Source organism: Pieris napi, chromosome 10 (assembly GCF_905475465.1).
Source record: "Pieris napi chromosome 10, ilPieNapi1.2, whole genome shotgun sequence".
NCBI lineage: Eukaryota > Metazoa > Arthropoda > Insecta > Lepidoptera > Pieridae > Pieris > Pieris napi.
Genome location: NC_062243.1, coordinates 5,827,089 through 5,848,571, shown reverse-complemented (window position 1 = coordinate 5,848,571; position 21,483 = coordinate 5,827,089). Strand labels below are relative to the sequence as shown.

Sequence of the window (21,483 nt, the reverse complement as noted above, 5' to 3'; positions counted from 1 at the left end):
TTATTTCTGTTATAGTATAAATAAAAACGATGATTTAAAAATGTGTTTTAATAAAAGAGACTTTACTTTAAGACTTATGTTTTGTAAGACCCCCAATAGCCTATCAACCACGCGATCACGTAAATCTGTGGCTGAGAAGCTAAACTGCCGAAGAGTTACTTTCCTAGAACGTGACTTTATATTCAAAGTTAGGACAAACCCCGTATGTGACTGTGGCGAAAGAACTGACCAAAGGATTATACGACAGATGCATTCTGAAGCTGGAGACTGGGTACCACATCCCAAATCGTATCTTAAGGCTCCATGATGAGGAACGACCCTCGTTGGGGGGGGGGGGGGGGGCGAAACATTCGTAGTCACAAAGATGCGGCATACAAACAAGGCAAGACAAGGAGCTGATACGAATGTTTCGCCCCCCGCTCCCCCCCACCGAGGGCCGTTCGTTCGTTCGAGGTGTCTAGTGTCATGAGTCTTGTCAGCCGTCGATAGTAGGAAAGCAGATACCCGTGATACCCTATTCGGGCGCGGGTTGTAAAACTTACGTTTGCATGTCACCAACATCGCATTGGTTTTGTGAGGCGCAAACCGCCGCTTGTTCTCGCCCCACGCATGCGCAATGTCCAATATCCTATTAGCTCTATTGGTTTACCTTTCTATTTACCATTAGCAGGACATCATCTCCAAACCCTTGGGCCTTGACCTGCTCCGCATGTATCATCTTCATTAGAGGGCCAATCAATAAGATCAACCCTGCATAAATCCTTTGATTGTTTTCGTAATTTTATGGCATGTGTAATTGCCTCATGCTTCTTTCATAATCCTTAGTGTTTTTGCGGGGCATTTCTCTTTCACCAGTGGTTGGCGATATTACAGCTATGTAAGATGTTTTAAAAGCGTGTAATTTCTATTTCAAGCGTATGACGTTTGCGTGATTAACATAACAGATACCGTCAGATCTTATATTTCCTTGGATCGTATGATAGAAACACAAGCATTACATACATTAAAAAAAACCCGCGACCGAATCTTCTTCTCTAGAAACTTCTTCGTCTCCTAAGCCGGCTTAGGTAGGCTTCCTTCACTGACCGATAGTAGTTCATGCGCTTAAAGTGCCCCAGCTAACGGTCGATGGGAAATATAGTTTAGTAAGAAGTATGCGATTACACTGATTAAGTTTTTATGAATAAAGGGATTTGTTTTATTGACAAAGGTATCACATTAAAAAAAACACCGTCAGAAACTAATTCAATGTATTATTTATTTATTTAATTACATAGGGTTCCTGCTCGATATGAAGCAAACCGTCTATCTTTTACTTTTAAATTCCACATGAATAATTTCGATCAAACGCGCCTTAATCTAAAAAAAGTGCAAGTATAACACAATTACCTTGTTTCCATTGACTAACCAGACATGTATAACCAATGAGCCATATCTGACTATACAAAGAGTACCACTTTGAAAATTATAATGTTTCCCAAGGTTCAGTTATCAAGCAATTACCGGCACACTTTATTCCCAACTAGTGCATGATAACAAAATTGAGCCTAACGTAACAGATGCAATTATTAGGTGTGGTTTTTTTCTCGATATCAATTATATAAATCAACCACGCCCAATAATTGAACGTGAAACTACGTAATTGATAACATAACGAGAATATTAATATTTTCGAATAGACATTGTATAAATACACAGTACTTACGTGTATCGATTGAGTTGTAAAATATTTGCAGACTAAACACGATGGATTGGAAGGTAAATAGTAATATTTAATACATGGATAACATTAGTGAAGATTCGATAATCGACAATCTAGACTAGTCTAAATCAAAACATCAGAGACAACATCTCTATTTCATGATTTTCATCCAAGAATTTAGGGTAAGATTCAGAAACGGGACTTAGTGATCTGACTACCCTACTTAAGTCAGAAATTATTTGATTTTGACATAAGGGAGTCATAGTTGGCTAAGTTTCAAATTCTCGTGCTTAGAAAGATGAATTTTGGAATAGGAAGATAAAATTATGATAACATTCCAAATTATTTCCAAATATACTATATCAGGTAGATTCGTAGTGAGTTTTTGTTATAGATAAAATAAATAGTATTCATTTTTATTAAGATAGTGCTGAACTTGCTTATAAAAATTATAAATAAAAACAAAGCTGCACGAGCCAGAATGTCTACATCATAAAAGTCTTAAAAATTAACTGACCAGCCTGTTAGCACCAGAAATACCATATGAAATATATAATTATAACTAACCTATAGAAAATTAAGAATAATATTAAAACACATAGATTTAGAAGTATAAACGTTACTTTTTCAGTTAATTGCAGTTCTAAATGTTGTGCTATGTGTAACAACAGCACATCCACCGCGTGCTGCGAAATCCGAACAGACTTTTATCAAATATTTTGGCAAAGAAGAAAAGATTAATGTGGAAAATGACAAGTCTGAACGTCAAGAGGAATATGTAAGTTGCGTTAAGTTATCTTAAGAAATACTTTAAAGGACATTTTTCTTAAAAATAATTATTTTTTCTAATTTATGAATAATAATATTTTAAAAATTTCACTACTTGATTGACTTACTATTTTTTTTAGGTGGAATCATATCCCTCTTATGAGTTCTCGTATAAAGTTTCGGATCCTCATACTCATGACTATAAAGGACAACAGGAAAAACGACATGGTGACAAAGTAAATGGGAACTACTGGCTAATACAACCCGACGGACGCAAGCGCCTAGTCAAATACCATGCCAATGATCACATCGGGTAAGTTTGTAAAAGTTAATATTATTTGTTTTAACTGTAAAACACGAACTACGCCGTCAAATATTTAAACCATGAAATTTTTTAAATTTTTTTTTTACAGATTCAATGTCCTTATAGATTATTCACAAAAAGATAACGAGAAAGGTGAAGAAGCTGAAAATAAGGAAAATGGTGAATCCAATGCTGAAAACGATTACGAAAAAAGAACTTGGCATGTCATTCACGATTATAAAATGAAGAAAGCATCAAGGGAATGGGGCTCGCAAGAAGAAAGCAATGCTAGCGCCGGCCAGTCGAAAGAAAATGCAGAATCTAACCAAAGTGAAGGCCGGGATCAACAAAACTCACGACAAAGTGAAGCCCAAGAAACTGACAGATCACGAAATAGCCAGGAAGGCAGGAGAGAAAAAAGTAAAGAAAGCACTGAGAGAAATTCCAATGAAAGACGTAAAGAAGGTGAAGGTGGAGGTTCCTGGGGGGAAAATGAGAATGAGTCTAGTCGTGGAAACTCTAATGAACAGCAAAATTCAGGTCAGTCTGTAAGTAGCAAAGAAAACTCTAGTGAAAAGAGCGGAGAAAAAATATATTGGTATCGTATTCCACATAAATATTTAAAAAAAGGTTATGCAGTTATTGAAGAAATTAAAAAGGAGAATAGAGAGGAAAACAAGGAATCAAATGAAGTAGTTGCAGGTAGAAGTACGGAGACAGCAAATGAGCAGTCAGCTGAAAGCGGCAATAGATCCAATGAAGAAAAAAATGAGGCGAGTGGAGAGCAAAACAGCGCTCGGCGTGGGTCAAGTGAGAATGGAAGTAAAGAAAAGGTGTATGGATATAAATCTTACGTTTACCACATTCGCCACTAAATTCAAGGGACCAAAATACATTTGATATTTTCTCATAAAAGAGCGAGTAGGTACAACGCCCTTTACGAAACCTTCCAACCGAATAAATATATTATTTATAAAAAGTTGTTTAATTTATTTACCTTAGCTGTTATTACAATATAAACAATGAATTATTTCTTTTCGTTAGGCCACACATTAAAATGTCAAATAAAAGATTGACTTGACAAAAAAATTATTCCGCCTCTTAATTAATTAAAATATTATACTATATACTTTTAAAAATGACATAAAGTCTTCTTTCAGTAAAATACCCTATCTACGATACTTAAGGTACTTTCCCTTCATGTCCCATAACTTTGGGACGCCCTGTATATGGCCCATTGTAAAAGTTTTCATGGATATTAGGTATTTCCGTCGGCAAAATTTACAATAGCTACTATTATCCACTAGAACCATATATGGCAACTGTGTCAATTCTGGATATAGAGCTGGTGTTTCAAAATCCAAGCTTGGCAGGCTACACTTTCAATTAGTTTTCTACTAATTGAACTCTCTCCATGTACATTTTTGTAGTCGGAGACAAAGCTGGCGTCACGTCGGGCACGACGTCTCCCGTCCCGTTATCTGTTTGACTACTAAAACGAATACCCATAAAACACAATGTGCAGCGTCGTGGTCACGCCCCGCTCGCACCCCATTACGCCGTGCTTTTCTTGTATTACCGTCGGTCGCGATGGTGACATGACGTAACCGCTGATCGAGCGCCGAGCGCAACGGGTCTGTGTGGCATTTCCTAGAGAGACAAATACGAGAACGAGAAACGAGAGACAAAACAGCATGCTTGATGCTAATGCTTGCTTGATCCGGGAATCATACCGGATTGATTTTAACTAAGCAAATAAAAATAGGATGCGTGTACTTATGTACGCGCGTAAGAAATTATACTTCTTTGGCATTATTAAAAATAGTTTTTGATTGCATGCAAATAATTAATTACAATCAAATAATCAAAGACTGGAAAAGGAGTCATTACAGTCAATAAAGTTCAGTTTACATTTGAAAAATGAAATAAATAAATATTTATTATTATTCTCTTACATTAAGTGTAACATAAATTCTATTATTATTCGAATGTTGTTTTTAAATTATGTCCAATGCCGTACCATCTTCCGTGGGCAACTTCATTCTGTTAATTTTGTGTCAAAGTGCGCGCGCATCGTAAAATTTCACTCTCATAAATTTTTTATAACGCGCCGAAAGAAGTATAACTTCAAAAATACAAAATCATTGAATGCAATTTTATTTGTTTCTAAAAATAAAGTAAACTTTGGATGCAATTGTTAATAAATAATATGGTCCTCAAACATTATACCTACTTTATGCTAGACTTACTTTTTACCTTTCTTTGTGTAGACACGTTTGCCCCGTCCTATCTCCTTCGGACAAGCAAAAAAGCTGGGGCGTCCGCAGAGCAGGCAGAAAATAATAATCGGCATAAATATCATATAACAAAATCGAAGTTGGAGTCTTTCCTCCAACTTCGATTTTGTTCCCTTTGGAGTCGAGACTCTTGGGTGCACAGGCGCTTATTAAAGATTTAAATTGGCGCCTAATAGATAGTACCGCTGACCCCAGAGCTGGCGCCTGGCACTTTCCTGGCTCAACGAATAAGTATCGCAATACAGCGAGGAAATGCTGCCAGCGTTAAAGGTACACTGCCACAGGGACGAAACTTTTTAAATTTGTTTTGAATTTCATTTTAATTATTTCTATTATTACTTTGTTAAGAAAATTGTAAATACTGTACACTTGATGAAACTGTATCTTTATGCTTGGGTGTTTTAAATTAGGGACCTTTGGGACGTGAGGTTGTGGATTGTGGACTTGTGTGGAGGATACGGTTGTGAATAGTTTTTATGGGCGATTTAGTTAAAATTTATCCCGGTTTCAAAATGCAGTGAAATTAAAATAAACTAAATTATATATAAAAAAGCTACGAAACGAAATATTTTAGCGATTTTTGATGACTGCTTATTTTGTAATCGACAATTCGAGAGTTGGAGACACTGTTTGATTTTTCGCTAACCATGGCTGCCAGATTTTTTTTACTCATGTAGGATACATGAGTAATCGTACATCGTACAGAAAATGTACGATTTTTCTGTACCTGGCAACAACATAATGAATATACTCCACCGGACACCGACAAGTATTATGTTCGGGGAATTCCCCAACAACCTAACGTATGCGGTATGCCCACAGCCCAGTTCTTTTACTTGAAGATTGAAGTCTGAAGACCCTTTACGCCTAAATACCCTTTTTTCATATAAAGTTTGTATTTGTGTGCATTGTTAGAAAACTTATTATTTTTCTCTTGTATTGGAATAGTCAAAAACCTGTTTTTCTCATCAGTCTCGAGCTCTAAGTTATTATATCCTCTTTTGATCTGCATGTTTAGTGTTTTTATATTACTTCAATACGCTGAAGCAAGAATGGGTAGTGAAAATGAAGAATAACGACTTGCGCCAGTTACTGCAAAAATTGCCAAAAGAGGAGAGCTTGGGAAAAATTAGATTTATTTAAGTACTGGTTAGGGTCCGGTAACAACCAATTTGAAGCCAGGTGCATTGTTTGTGGTTTTAGAAATGGGTTTTTAAGTTACACTCTTCAAGGCAAAGGCAGCCAGTTATTTTAAATAAAAAAAATCACTTTTATGTTGTACGATCTTTTCATTTAAAAATTTTCTCGGTATACGATTTTTTTGTAGTAATTGGTGTATTACCATGCGTTTTTTTCATCTGGCAGCCCTGCCGCGAACCCACAATAAATACATCCAAATTTCAATTTTCTAATGTTTTTGATGTTTCAACTTTCATCATAAGTAGTAAGTACAAATATAAAGAATTGTTGTTATTTGATAAGTTTTAGTTGTTGTACTATTCTTATTTTCATTTCATGTACGATTTAATTCCCTATTAATAAAAATTATAATAACTTAAATTTTGTATTTAAATTCTTTTAGAAATTTTCTTGAAATTGATCTTAAACTGAAGGAATTTACGATTTATGATACATATTTTTTAAGGTTCAATAATTATGGATGAAGTACGGTCCTTTTTCACAAATCCAACTGTACAAACTAGAAAACTTCGAGGTCCGCTCACGGGTGGATGCAGAGTTACTAAAAATGATAATACTTATGGATTCAACCGTCCAGAAGAACATAGACAGTCTAGTCTTCCTACTGGAACAGATTATGCTGGAGAAGTACAGCAAAGGGAGCAAGAGTTATATTTAAAAGTAAGCAAGTGAATCTTATTAATTGTATTTAAATACCAAATTTTATGATTACCTACTCATTTTTTAATTTAATTTTGTATTTAATAAACCATTTATTTATTATATGAGAATAACAGTGGTTTCCATGCAATCCTTGCTTTCATAGTTAAACTGAATGAATTCCAACACACCAATTGGGCATTCATTACAACTGAGTCATATAATTGGCCGATAATCCAAGAAAGCAAAAGCATGGCCCTTACTCATAAATCCAACTCTGAGTGAGACAATATGTTTATTGTTTGCATAATATATACAACAAATACTAATTTTCTTACTTCCATGATAAGTTTAATTTAAGAAAATATTATGTGTGATAAAAAAATTTACAGTGCAAACTAGCAGAGAATATATCTCAAGACAGTCAAGATGGTTTAAATTCTCTAGAGAATCTTACTTCTTGGGGTTCAGTCATGCCTAGTAGCAATGGCAACCTCGCAGATGATGCTATGGTATCTAATTACAGCAAATATAATTTCACAATAAAGGAAGATACAAAGGACCTAGCTATAAATAAATACAAAGAGGAAGTATGTAGATATTTTACATTATAAAAATTATTCCTGAGTTGCGAGATTTTTTTTTCAAGTAACTAAAGTTTTTACTAATAGTATCTCATATTATTATTACTTAACATTTCATATTTTAAAACACTCACTTCTAGAATTAGATATTGTTCACCACTCTACACCTTGCGAGGCAATATAATCTCCTACATATATTGGTCCACAGATAATGAGTAGAATCACAGCTTACCCCATAGTAATAATTGAGGGTCCAACTGGATGTGGGAAAACAACACAAGTGCCACAATGGATCCTTCATGATGCTTATGAGAGGAGGATGCCGTGCAAAATTGTTGTAACTCAGCCTCGTAGAATTGCAGCAACATCAATTGCTAGAAGAGTCGCACAGGAACGTGGTTGGGATGTTGGTGGCCTTGTTGGATACCAGGTATTATAACCATCTCATAATTCAGTCAAAATTGCTTTAGATCTTGTATTTATAGCTATTAAGAGTATTTGGTCTGCCTCGTGAGACAAATAATCTCATAACTACCCAAAAACGTATGTCTATTGAGTGTCTTTAAATATTTCAAATTGGAAATTATATGATGCCATGTCAATTTCACCTCCATATGATTTATCAATGGAAAGTCTTTAAATCAATTGAAAACTCTATAATGGCTATGACTGTTCGTACTGTTTCATGACTCAGGTCAAATGCATCTATTATTTGGATAAGATGAAGCCTGCAATTCTGGATTTTCATAGAGAAATATCTCATACGGTTTGAAAGTCTGTAAACACTGTACTTACAATTACTTTAAAAAAATGTGTGCGTGTACTAGGTGTACACACGTAAGAAGTGAAACTTCTTTATGACCTTATTTTTCGAAAAATGATCTAGGTACTATATGCAACTTTACAGAAATTGATTAAATAAAGTTAAATTAGATAAAGTTTAACAAAAGGCTTTTATTATCATAGACATGAATACAAATACAATTATTTCATTTTAACTTATTACTGTACTACTATGTAGTACTAAGATTATTACAGAATTCCATTAATTGTAATAGAATTATTAGTATTACTATCATTGTTATCGTTATTATATATTTTTGTTACTAATGGCTTCGAATCTCTTCGGATCAACCGTGGTAGGGACAAGAAAAAGATGGCGCGTAACCGAAAAATGTGACAAATGTGTGTAAATTTTTTTCCAACGCCGATAAAGAAGTTTGACTTCAAAAAGCAACATAGCGCGTAACCTGCTACAAAATTTCTCCCATACGTCGATAAAGAAGTTTCACTTCAAAAGATGTCGCGTAACGAAAAAATGTGACGCGTAACGCAAAAATGTTACACTAAATTTTTTTCCAACCCCGATAAAGAAGTTTCACTTCAATAAATAGTCATGGCTTCTGTATAGATATAGAATATATCAGAGGTGGAGGTTGATGCCATTTGGTAGTACTTAGTGTTTTTATACTGTTAATTTTTTTTTAGGTTGCCCTTGAAAATAAAACATCAACAGACACACGCATTTCATATGTTACAACCGGAGTGCTACTTCAGAAATTAGGTAAGTCTTGTTTAACTTCAAAGGAGCAACTATACAATAACTGCTACTAGACATCACAACATTGACATATACAAACATATTTAGTTTTGTAATGTATATGGAAAAAGTCATATTACAAGCTGTAAGGCATTCAGTTTTATTTATTTGTTTTTATGCTCTTGCATAAGTCAAGTTCTTCCTTGGTCTTTGGAGAATAGGAAACAATTCAACGAGGCATAGGCTTATAAGAGATTATACAAAATTTAGGAACCAGTTTATTTTATTTACAATAAATACACTTTTACAGAAGACTTCATTACTTACACTGCTAACTTTTACTAATATTATTATTATTTTTCTACTAAGTATTAGTCTTATTACATTATTTTTTTTTTCTGCGACTGAGGCGCAAACTAGCTGCTTTGGTCTCTGGCAGAATGACCAGCGTTGTGGAACAGTCTGCTCCTCAGCATAATGCTGAGCCAGGGCCAGTTACAACCACACACATGCATTACACACTTAAAACGTTTATTCTTCTTTAAAAGAAAAAAAATTGTTACCTCTCATTCTTTTTTATTTTTTTCTTTGATTATTGTTATTTTGTGTGTTTCTGTGTATGTGTTTTGTTAGTAATAAATGTTATGTCTATATTGTCTGTTATATCTATGTTGTCTGTTATGTCTATTATGTCTAATTAGGATTATTATAATTATGTTATTTCCTTTTAGTAAGCGCCAAAAATTTGAATGAATACACTCATATAATATTAGATGAAGTTCATGAAAGAGGTCAAGAAATGGATTTTTTACTTCTGGTTGTTAAAAAACTCATGTACACGGTATCTTCAGGCGTCAGAGTGATACTTATGTCAGCTACGTTTAACACAAGAGTGTTCACAAATTATTTTCACATCCCAGCAATTGGGGATCATAATAAACCGAGTTGCATTAACATTAAATCAGGACAGGCGAAGCACAAAGTATTTTACATTAATAATTTGAATAAATTTACGGTGAGTTAAGTTAATGGTATAATTTTTTTATATATTTTTTTTAAAGACAATTCACACCTATTGACCTAGTCCCATGCTAAGCTGGTGAAGCTTGTGTTATGGGTACTAGGCAACGGATATACATACATATTATAGAAAGATAGACATATAAATACATATTTAAACACCCAAGACCTAAGCACAACACCAAATGCTCATGACATCGATGTTCGTCTCAGCCGGGGATCGAACCCGGGACCCATGGATTTGCAGTCTGAGGTACTAACCACTAGACCAATGAGTCGTCCAATAATAATTAGTAGATAGAAAACCAAAAATACTGTTTCAACTAGGATCACAAATTTTTTTCATTAAATTTATTAGCTTACGAGTAAGTTACATTAGCCTAATTAAAAATTTATTATAAATAAAAAAATTGGGATCTAAATTTAATAAATCATCAATTTCATTGCCTCACAAGTGATAGCAATAGAATATAAAAACATCTATAATTAATCATTTGTTACTTTATAAATCTAAGCAACACTAGAGCGATATAATATATACCTTCTATTCATAAAAACTATTGTCCCTTTCTAAGAAATTGTGTTTACACTTTGATGAAAAGAGAACTTTACTAGGCAACTTAAGTTAAAACGATGCAGTTGCTCGAATTATTATGATTGAAAGAGATATCGTTTGAATTATTTTTAAGCATTATTGATAATTTTTCAAAGCTTAATACGTTTAAGGGTTTCAGAAACTTAGCGCTAAGGGAGCGTTCAAGTATTACGTAACGCAATTTTAAAGATTTTAGAAGCTCCCTCCCCCCCATGTAACGCACCATAACGTTTTTCTGTACACAACCCCCCCCCTTCCTCTCCCTTAACGTTACGTAACATTTAAATGACCGTTAAAGACACAATCGTGTATAACATAAACGAAAAGGGTTGCAAATTAATCCCCCATTTTTTTTTTAAATAAAAAATGTTACGTAACGCGTTGTTTAAATAACACCCCCCTCCGGCCCATGTAACGCGCTGTAACGTTTCAAAAGACTCCCCCCTCCCCCCAAATTGCGTAATACTTGAACGCTCCCTAAGTCTAACTCCCGTACTTCAAAAATATATTTTGACAAACAGGGCTCTTAGTTCATGTTCTAGTTTTTTATTCTATGATCAACAACCGCTACTTGTGATACAATGAACTACATAGGAAATAGCAAATAAAACGCCCTCAAAGCAAACATGATAGTTAATAAAAAAAAAATATTGCAGCTCCCAACAATGAATGATAATCCAGAAATAACTATAGAAATGCACCATCTCGTAGTCAAACTGGTGAATGGCTTTGAGTCAATCGATAGCCAAGGACAATCCATTGACATTTCAAAGGATAATTTGCCATCCGTTCTTATTTTTCTACCAGGAATACACGAAATAGAAGAGTTGTACACGTGTCTCACTAATGAGGAATTACGGTAAATATTAAAAGTTTATAAATTAGGGATAATGACAAAATCACTAGAAATAGTTTAATTATGTATACATTTATCACCCAACCAAAATTTTCATTGATAAAATATTTGGCTTTGAAATTTTTTTAGATAAAAATCATATACATACAGTTTATTTGTAGGGTATATCATTAATATTTTATTATTTCATGTATAGGTAACAAAAGTTGGGTTAGCAAAAAAGTTACCGGACTTTTATTATTTTATCTTATTTAAGTCAATTTTATACTCAATGTAAATAAAGAGCAGTGTTGGCCTAATGGCGTCAGCGTGCGATTCTAATCCCTAAGGGATTCTCCCACTTTCTATGTGCGCATCTAACACTCGCTCGTACGGTGAAGGCAAACATCGTGAGGAAATCGACATGTATCAAATAGACAAAAATCGACGACGTTACCGAAGACTGATTGTTTAAGAAATCAAAATGACCCTAGCGACGGGTGCAATCTGAGTCTAAAGCGGGCCATACTAAATTCATATTCGCAATACACGGACCGCTCGAGCAGTTCCTGAGCAAACCGCATATTGCAGTCGGTCTTGACTGCAACATGCGGTCCGTCTATGGCCCGCTTAAGATCCATATAGGGTTGTAGCGCCACTGGATTTTTATTCTTATTCCTTTTTCTTACAATGTAGAGTCGTGGAAACAACATAATGAACAACCTAATTTACTAAACATATAGACAGACAGTTCAATTGTATACGTATTGTGTACGTCGTACAATAAATTAATGTAACTTAGTATCGTTTAATAATAAGGCATTTAAAAAGTAAATTATCTGTTTGATAACAGGAGGAAATTATGCGGGGAGAGCTCTCTCCGTTGGTGGGTGTTACCCCTCCACTCAACGCTCACAGCTGACGAACAAGTACGTGTATTCCAACGTGCACCACCCGGACAAAGAAAGATCATTTTGTCTACGAACGTTGCTGAGAGTTCCATCACTGTACCGGATATTAAATATGGTATATTGATCACATTATGTATTGATTGTATTGCTTTTTGTTGCTGGATTTGTTGTGATAAGTCTTTATTTATAGTCAACTAATTAAAAATATAAATGGCAAATTAGTCTTTGTACGGTTTCTGCTGTGTATTCAAAAAACTTACTATAGTATACATATGGTAGCAAATAATTGGCCTGTTTCCCTTGTTTGCTGATTTAATCCAAGTCGCTAGATTAATTTGACTTTATCATACATTTTATTTTAGTTACAAAAATAATTTAAGAATTACGCGTAAAGTTTTTTCTTAAAAGTCTACTTTTTGTCAATGCTTGTAGTGCAATGATTGGTTTTCCTTTTCCTAAACAGACATTTTCTTCTTTCCTTTTTTTTATTGTTTGCCAGTATTTTTTTCCTCCTTGTGTGTAATTGTTATGCTCTAATAATTGATGTGTATGTGTGTAAAATTTGTATCGTCATTCTTGTATTTTTTAAGCATGCATATCGTTTTAGAACTTATAAATAAATAATTCATAATCTAATACGCCCATTTCCAGTGATTGACTACTGCCTTATGAAAGTGCTAGTAGCGGATGTAAACACTAACTTCACGTCATTGCAACTTCAATGGGCTTCGAAGGCAAATTGTGATCAGCGCGCGGGAAGAGCTGGGAGAGTGGGGGGCGGGGGGAGAGTGTACCGTCTGGTGACTGATAAGTTCTATGTACGTACTTTATTAATTTGTCCTTAATTGTAGTTTCAATATGAAATAACTTAAATAATCCTTTTTTTTTAATTATAGCTTATCATTCAATTGGACACACCATACACATGAGTCCATAGCTTCAATACATCAATGTAAAACCCTTTATATTTTAGAATGTGTGTCTGTCCATCAGCGATTACAGATAGTCCTCAAGATTCGATTAAGATTCGTAATTTGACGGTCAGACAACTGTGCCTTCAACCTTACACAATTTTTGAATTTTATGTTTTTCGCGGGAAATCAAACCCGGGCCACACAAATTAAATATTTGAGTTTTTAACCAAAATAGGTTTTTTTGTAGGAAAACTTTCTGGATGAATGTACGCCTGAACTCACGAGATGTCCTTTAGAAAGGCTCGTCCTTCTCGCTAAAACTCTGGAAATGGGTCCTCCAGTAGATATTTTAGCATTGGCCATGAACCCACCAGACCTTTCCAATGTACATCGAACTGTATTAGTACTTAAAGAGGTATGTATAGTTTAGTCAAATCTAGTTAAATGCAAATTACATGTTTTTAATGAACGCACGTACCAACGCTTTCTCTATCTCCACATATCCAACTTGTTTTTGTGACGCTCGTTTTAGCGACTATTTTGTCTATTAAAATTGATGAATTTTGGATTTTATCACAATCAATTTATAACCTGATATTATAATAACTTAACGTAATATTAATAACCGTGAATATCACATTTTTTAAACAAAGATTTTTATATTGAGAAATGTTTCGTTTAGGAGCTTTTTTTTTATTATTATAACTTAAAGAGCCTTTGTGGAAACAAATATTTTACAATCCAGTACCGCTACGACCCTAAATTTATATATTTTTTTATATGATTGGACAATTCACACCAATTGACCTAGTCCCATGCTAAGCTGGTGAAGCTTGTGTTATGGGTACTAGGCAACGGATATACATACATATTATAGATAGATAGACATATAAATACATATTTAAACACCCAAGACCTAAGTACAACACCAAATGCTCATCACATCGATGTTTGTCTCAGCCGGGGATCAAACCCGGGACCCATGGATTCGCAGTCCCCTGACTGCGACTGATACTAACCACTAGACCAATGAGCCGTCAAATGGTTCTTGGTCTTATATTACATTCATTTTTATTTTATAGACAAGAAGGTGATCAGCCTGTGTTCTGTGTCTGACACATACTATCGATTTTTGGGTTTGAAAAATCCCAGTTTCCTCACAACGCTTGACTTCACCTAAGGAGCATGCGCTTATAGAAATGAAAATTCCATTGGTGCACAGCCGTGATTTGAGCGCACGACCTCAGACATAAAGACTTCACTAGGCCATCACTTCTTTAGCCCATAAGCACTAAAATAAATCTGGTTGAAAAAATAATAAATAATAATTATATTTATAGTCGTAATATACGATTTGGGGGTTTCAGATCGGTGCCTTAAAGAAATTGGTCAACGGCGAGTGGAGTTCGTCAGATGGAGATATAACGTATTTGGGACTTATTATGGCGAAACTGCCTCTTAACGTACAAATGTCGAAACTTATCATGCTGGGATATATCTTTGGTTGTCTGGACGAGTGTGTTATTATGGGTGAGTAGTCATTGTCTCTTTTTATTATAGCGTTAACATAATTTGACAGAAAGAGACGGAATACTTTAGTTTTTACTTGGTTTATTAAACTTTTTATTTAAAATATCGGACGTGTTTCATTGTTGAAACAAATGAAAGGTTTTTAAATTATCTTTAACAAATCCTAGCAAGGCAAGGCAAGCAAGCTGCACATTTGCAGCTATCAAAATAGCACTGATATTAATACACTAATTTGTAAAAATATTCAGTAATTATCCGGTTTTTTACTTGATATAAAATCAAATACCGGTAATTTCAATTCCCACTAATTTGAAATTCTATCTATTTTTTAAAACCTTGAAAGCTTAATTCGCCTTCTCTATAGACTTAGAGGCTTAAGAATTTTGATATTAAATAAAAAACCGGTAAACGATTATTATCTCACTTAATTTTAATACTAACTTGAGATTCTAACTTTTCTATAAAACTCTAAAAATATTACCTCACTTAATTTTAATACTAACTTGAGATTCTAACTTTTCTATAAAACTCTAAAAATATTACCTCACTTAATTTTAATACTAACTTGAGATTCTAACTTTTCTATAAAACTCTAAAAATATTACCTCACTTAATTTTAATACTAACTTGAGATTCTAACTTTTCTATAAAACTCTAAAAATATTACCTCACTTAATTTTAATACTAACTTGAGATTCTAACTTTTCTATAAAACCTTGAAAGCTGAATTCGCCTTTTATCTTTTGAATTTTCATTACAAAAAATATGTTTGTTACAGCCGCTGCAATGTCAGTGAAGAATGTCTTCAGTAGTCCGTTCCGTGAACAGCTTAATGCGTATAATTCTAAGCTAACGTGGGCTGATGGATCCACTAGTGATTCCATTGCGTTTTTGAATGTTTATAAGGTACGTTTTACTAATCAATATTTTCCTTAATGGCTTTATTAATATATATATGTCACCGTAAAATTGTAAAAACCGTTAGATTGTAATCTATCTCGCGAGATTGTAAACTGTCGAAAGATTGTCAACTCAACATATTGCTTGCAATTTAACGTATTATTATTCGGTAGTTATATGAAATTGTTGGGAAGTAAAATTAATCTGTAATTGACCAAATAAGTTTGAATGATAACTAAGTTAGTGTAGTACAATCTACCGAATACCGATAACCGATAGATTACAATCTAACGGTTTTTACAATTTTACGTTAACATATATATATAATGGCGTTATTTACGTTCGTAGTTCTCATAATTTTAATTTTGTACTGCGTGAACATCGCAAATTAGTTGTAAATATGTTCGACGACCTGGTGGACAGAAAATCTTTAATTTGTGTTTCCACCTCACTACTATGAACTCCTTTTTTTATAACCTATTAATTTTCCTTTCTTTTCCTTTATGGCTCTGGCACGGTTTGTGCATTAGCCAGCGTCAAGTAGGTAACCTATTAATTACACTATGAATTCTGTTTGCCGTGCCTTTAAACCAAGAAGTACAGGGTATCAAGGGGAAGGTGCCGAAGGACTTATCTATTCTTGTCCCATACCTCATTAAGGGGTAAAATGTTAAATTCAAAATTATTTATTTATTATAACCGTGTTAGCCTATTTTTATTGTTTTAACGAAAGTACTTTTGTCTCTTTCTGGCACATTGTGTTTATGCTGTGATGAAAAGAGACAGAGTATGTTTGTTAAAACTGTAATTGGACTGATTTTATAAATAAGGTACAATTCTAAATTAAAAAAAATAATGGTCTAATTAGATTCAACTAGTCCAACTTAATAATCTTTATTACGGTGGTCTGTGTAATTCTATAAATACAAAATATAACATATAATTAAAGTGACTTTTGACAACTCTAAAAAAATTTACGATATTTTGATAACATTATTATGTTATAAAAATACTAGTAGACTCGGCCAAGCGAAAAAATTTAATACATCATTTTGTTCTATCATTAATAATTTTCGCAGCGCATACGATTGAAGGAAGTTTTTTGTTTATTTTTTTACACCTTAAGTTAGATTTTTCAAGTTTTAGTAAGCATCCCTAATTTTTTTGAAAATGAAACATAGCCTATGTCACTCGGGAATAGTGTAGCTTGCTAACGGTGAAAGAATTTTTGAAATCGGTCCAGTAGTTTCGGAGCCTATTCATTTCAAACAAACGAAAAATCAAACCTTTCCTCTTTATAATATTAGTATAGATATGAAAAAGAAGAACACTCGTTACACCCCGATTATTTTATTATTATAATTTCCACAAATTTTCTCAACGAAGTGTTAAATAATTAATATTATTAATAGGTGTGGAGCCACCTTCGCCAACAACAGTACTTTAGGCAAACGGGCAAAAGCGAATCACAATGGGCCCATCGATTTTACGTACAAGTGCGTGCGATGCGCGAACTTGACGAAATGGTACGTGAGTTGCGTGTACGTCTATCACGTGAGGAGATAGACACGCAAAAGGCAAAATCACCTTGGGGTAGGCAGGAACTGCCTGTTGTTTTGAAGGTATGCTACAAAAATATATAATTTATTTGAAAAAAAAGTGTAGTCTAGTTTTTTAAGAATTAGTTTCTTGCTACATTACGTCAGTTTTAATAATAAGTTCAATGTACCGGAAACATAAAAATAAAGTTAAGTTTCAGTATAAAGAGCTTTGATCGCTTTATCAGTAACCTTTGAGAGGAGAAATATAGTAGTCTAGTGCTTTAATAACTGTGTATATATTGGATTCTACTGCAAATAACTAAATAAATCTACACACTTGCAGGCTACAAGTACTAAGTACTATATATGTGTTAAAATATTGTAATTCATTTTACGCTTACAAACTAAATATACTAATAACACTTTATTCACATCACAGTAACACTAAACGGTTAATTTGGCGGTCTTACTGTTAAAAGCAGTTTTGGAAGAAAATTCTTTAAGTTTATTCTAGCACACAACATCACATCTTACGATACATATGAAATAAAGCTATGATATTCTAATGAATCACACAATTGATTTATACTTCCTATTACTATTTTAATATTATTTAATATTCAAATGAAGTAAAATTTGCTTAAAGAAACCACTAATATCCATGTTAAATTAAAAAAAAAATCGGTTGTCTGTAAAGTCGGTTTACTGACGATAGTTGAACGTGACAACGTCATAAAAAATATTGATGGGATGGTTGCATTTTTCAAAAAAAAAATTAAATTTTATTTGTTTGATAGGTATTTTGTATGGATATAGAGAAGGAGGTAAATGGAAATCACAATTGAATTGATCAAGTTACATATTTTATTTGTATGCATAAATACAATTATGTCAATTTTAAATGGAACGCCTCAGAGCGAGGTAACGCCGCATGAGTCATGTTTTTTCGTGCGTGCAGCCGGCTCCATCGAATTATAAGACGTTGTCACGTCAAAAATATATGTATTCCAGGTTCTCCTAGCGGGCGCGTTCTACCCGCAGTACTTCGTCCAAGTGGCGGGTGATGAAGTACGCGAACGCGAAGCCGTGCGTACACTGAGCGGCCTTGACCCGCGAAACACGGTGTATTTGAGAGGATTCCCGGATAACCAACCGGGAGATATATACGCGACTGCGATTAAGAATATTATCATGAAACATATTGGCGATGAACCGAGAGTCACCTTTGATAAGAACAGCCGGTGAGTGTTTTGTTTTTTTTACTTTTTGAAGTTATACTTCTTTAGGCCCGTTATGAGAAATTTATGAGAGTGAAATATTACTATGCACGCGCACCGTGACACAAAATTGACAGAATGAAGTTAGTGGCGCATGCACGCCACATTTGTTCACTGTGTATTTATATTTATAATATTTATCCACATGCTTTGAGTTTCTACATTTAAAACACGTGTTTTCATTTTGTTTTCATTATACAAGTGCGAATTTTATATGTACGTCTAAATTATAATCAGAAGTGATTTAAATTGAATATTTAAATCAATACTAATTAATATTAGAAAATATTTGTGACAAACTGTGCTCATCAACCTTCCTAAGTGCTTCAATGCAATTGAGGTTAACTATCCGTATGTATTATTAATAATGCCAAAGAAGTATAACTTCTTACGCGCGTACATAACTACACGCACCCTTTTTTTTAATATTACGGTGCAAACGCGCAGGAGGCTCATCTAAAGTTAAGTAATACCGCCGTCCATAGACACTCACATTGTCAGAAGGCTCGCATATGCTGGCCTTTTAAGAATTGGTTCGGAAATACTTCAGTGGGCAGCTGAACTAAAGCTATTATATAATTCTCAGGTAATTGGTTTTCAGGGCCTTTGTATTCGGTTAATATGGAAGTAAACTCTGAAAACAATTTTGGCTTAAATCACGTTTTAGACACAAGCGTTAAAATAATATACTGTAAAACTATATGATTGCCTTATCATTAATCATTATAGTAAGTTTTATTTATATACTAGATGTCCCGGTGAACTATCACCGACATATATCTGTGTTAACTTAATACAAAATTTTAAAACAGACCTAAGACAAAAGATATCAAATATTTCCCAGCTAGGAATAGGTTTTATTAGAAAAATCATTTGTCGTTTTTAATATATTTCTTTACTTATTGTTTATGTTTCCCACCGATTAAACTTTCCCGGAATTTCCACAAATATTTCATGATCATAATTAGCCAAATCGGTCAAGCCATTCTCGAGTTAAAGCGAGACAAACGAACAGTAATTTATTTTTATATGGACATCATATTTATCTATTTCAGGAAAGTCTTCTTGACATTCAACGACAATTATCACGGGATGAAACGCAATCAAGCTCGTGGTGGTGTAAGTATTCCTTGGTAGAAAGACAAAATCCGGGTATAAACGGACGTATAGTGACGTATCGTAACGCACACATTGGCCTTTAGAGATGCTGTTGACCAATCAGTACCGAATAGAACGTGCGATCGTTATTTGATTTAGGCAGGGTTGACACGGCATTGTCCTGCACGTTTTCTTTTTTGTTTTTTTTTTAAACACTTCGTTGCAAATAAAAGAAACACAATACATAAAAATTATAAGGGATGCAACGGGCCTTATCGCTAATAAGCGATCTCTTCCAGGCAACCCTAGTTAAGAGAAAAACTAAAAAAAAAGAAACATGATGCATGCGAGAAGTGCAGAATCCTTAATTTAAAGTAATACAAAAAAAAATTAATAACAAACTGAAAACTTAAAAGCTACAACAGCTTTTCTTTGTATTCGTTTTTTTAACGCACTTTCACACGGTAGATTCTCATTCGTGTAAAATAAAAATAGCCGCAGTCTTCATACAGTTGTCACAGTGAGCGAGAACGAGACAGAGCTATATTAAGTACCACTGCAAACCGAATACGTTAAAAGTTCATTCGATTTTCTTGACAAGTCCGTTGAGTATTCGTTTGAACGTATAAACGGTGTACGATATTTTGCAGTACAAACGCCGTGTGAATGGGTCTATGTACAATATATGTGCCATTATTTATTCGTTAAGACGTATACTGCAAAAACGTGCAGGACAATGCCGTGTGAACCCTGCCTTACATTCTCGCTTAACTTCAAGCGTGTGGAGTTAATGATTTGTATAAATGAAGCTGCTGTCAAATTTCAAAGTTCAAAATTATTGATTACAGGACCCGACCATACCCGGCCAAGTTGTTCTGCCCGTGTACAAAGCTATTAAGGCGCGGCAATTGAAAATGCAATGGAGGATACCGTTATTACCGTAGGTTTATCTTATTATTAAATATTTTTACGTCAAAAATTTTATAATCTATTTTCAATCGATCTATAAGTCGAACTATGTTTATGGTGCGACCAACCAAATAAAACTTTTTCCATATATTAAAATATTTTGTAAAATTCGCAGTTGGTGGGGTTTTACTAGATTTATCTATAGTCTATATCTATCTATTCATAGAGAAAAAATCTGGGGCAGACAAAATTACTTTTCAATTCAATTCAAATTCAATTCAAAAATCAATTAATCATATAGGTAACACATTGTACACTTATGATCGCCAAAAAAATGCTTCTAACTTTACATTTAGTATTTTTATTTTCGACGGTAGTGACCTAGTGGGTCTTACGAAACTGGTTTAATTCGAACGAATTCATATGTAAATGGCCACGTGACATAAGCGTGAGCTAATATCATTCCCATACAAATTCGTTTAGCGTTGTCAAAAGTGATTTTGTCTTAAGCGCCTGTGCAGAAAGAAATGTTGGACAAGTCCTTGTCTATGCCGAGCATAAAAATTACGTTTGAAAGTTTCTTATTGCCAATATAAAAACTTTTTACAGTTTAATCACATCTTAATGTAAATAAAAAAGTATTTATATTTTTGTTTTAGTTTGAACAAAGCAAATGACTTATCAAAAGCATTGGAGGCTTTAAAAATAAGTCGTAATGTAGATCAAATGGTTCCGAGACTACCGGAAGTCGATGACACACATTTCCCCATGACAATATCACAGGTAAACTAAATCATTGTCTTTATACGCGAGTGAATTTAAAAAAAACTTCTTTGTTAAAGAAAGTTAAAAATATCCGTAAAGACGTATTTTTATTGCATTATTAATTTAATATTTATTTCGGATTACTATTAATCTT

General features: G+C 33.8%; 2 protein-coding genes across 4 annotated transcripts in view; both read left to right on the top strand.

The window, feature by feature from the left end:
- Positions 1-1,642: 1,642 nt before the first annotated feature.
- LOC125053153 (myb-like protein X) lies at positions 1,643-3,753 on the top strand. The gene is made up of 4 exons (XM_047654382.1): positions 1,643-1,758; positions 2,334-2,480; positions 2,611-2,783; positions 2,884-3,753. Exons 1-4 carry the CDS (start codon positions 1,747-1,749, stop codon positions 3,647-3,649), a joined length of 1,098 nt encoding a protein of 365 aa, XP_047510338.1. The 5' UTR covers positions 1,643-1,746; the 3' UTR covers positions 3,650-3,753.
- A 2,641-nt stretch (positions 3,754-6,394) lies between these two features.
- The window catches only part of LOC125053131 (probable ATP-dependent RNA helicase spindle-E), a 29,799-nt gene continuing 14,710 nt past the window's right edge, over positions 6,395-21,483 (top strand). Inside the window, exons 1-17 of one of the 3 annotated variants that reach the window (XM_047654356.1) lie at positions 6,395-6,515; positions 6,717-6,931; positions 7,303-7,500; positions 7,703-7,924; positions 8,983-9,058; positions 9,766-10,049; positions 11,306-11,508; positions 12,338-12,510; positions 13,047-13,213; positions 13,557-13,724; positions 14,677-14,839; positions 15,618-15,745; positions 17,152-17,361; positions 18,292-18,521; positions 19,613-19,676; positions 20,504-20,595; positions 21,224-21,347. In XM_047654356.1, coding sequence (XP_047510312.1) covers positions 6,728-6,931; positions 7,303-7,500; positions 7,703-7,924; positions 8,983-9,058; positions 9,766-10,049; positions 11,306-11,508; positions 12,338-12,510; positions 13,047-13,213; positions 13,557-13,724; positions 14,677-14,839; positions 15,618-15,745; positions 17,152-17,361; positions 18,292-18,521; positions 19,613-19,676; positions 20,504-20,595; positions 21,224-21,347 — 2,706 coding nt within the window. In that variant the 5' untranslated portion in view covers positions 6,395-6,515; positions 6,717-6,727. Of the gene's footprint in view, positions 6,589-6,716; positions 6,932-7,302; positions 7,501-7,702; positions 7,925-8,982; positions 9,059-9,765; positions 10,050-11,305; positions 11,509-12,337; positions 12,511-13,046; positions 13,214-13,556; positions 13,725-14,676; positions 14,840-15,617; positions 15,746-17,151; positions 17,362-18,291; positions 18,522-19,612; positions 19,677-20,503; positions 20,596-21,223; positions 21,348-21,483 lie in introns of all 3 variants that reach the window. The other 2 variants (XM_047654354.1, XM_047654355.1) reach the window with 2 other exon arrangements.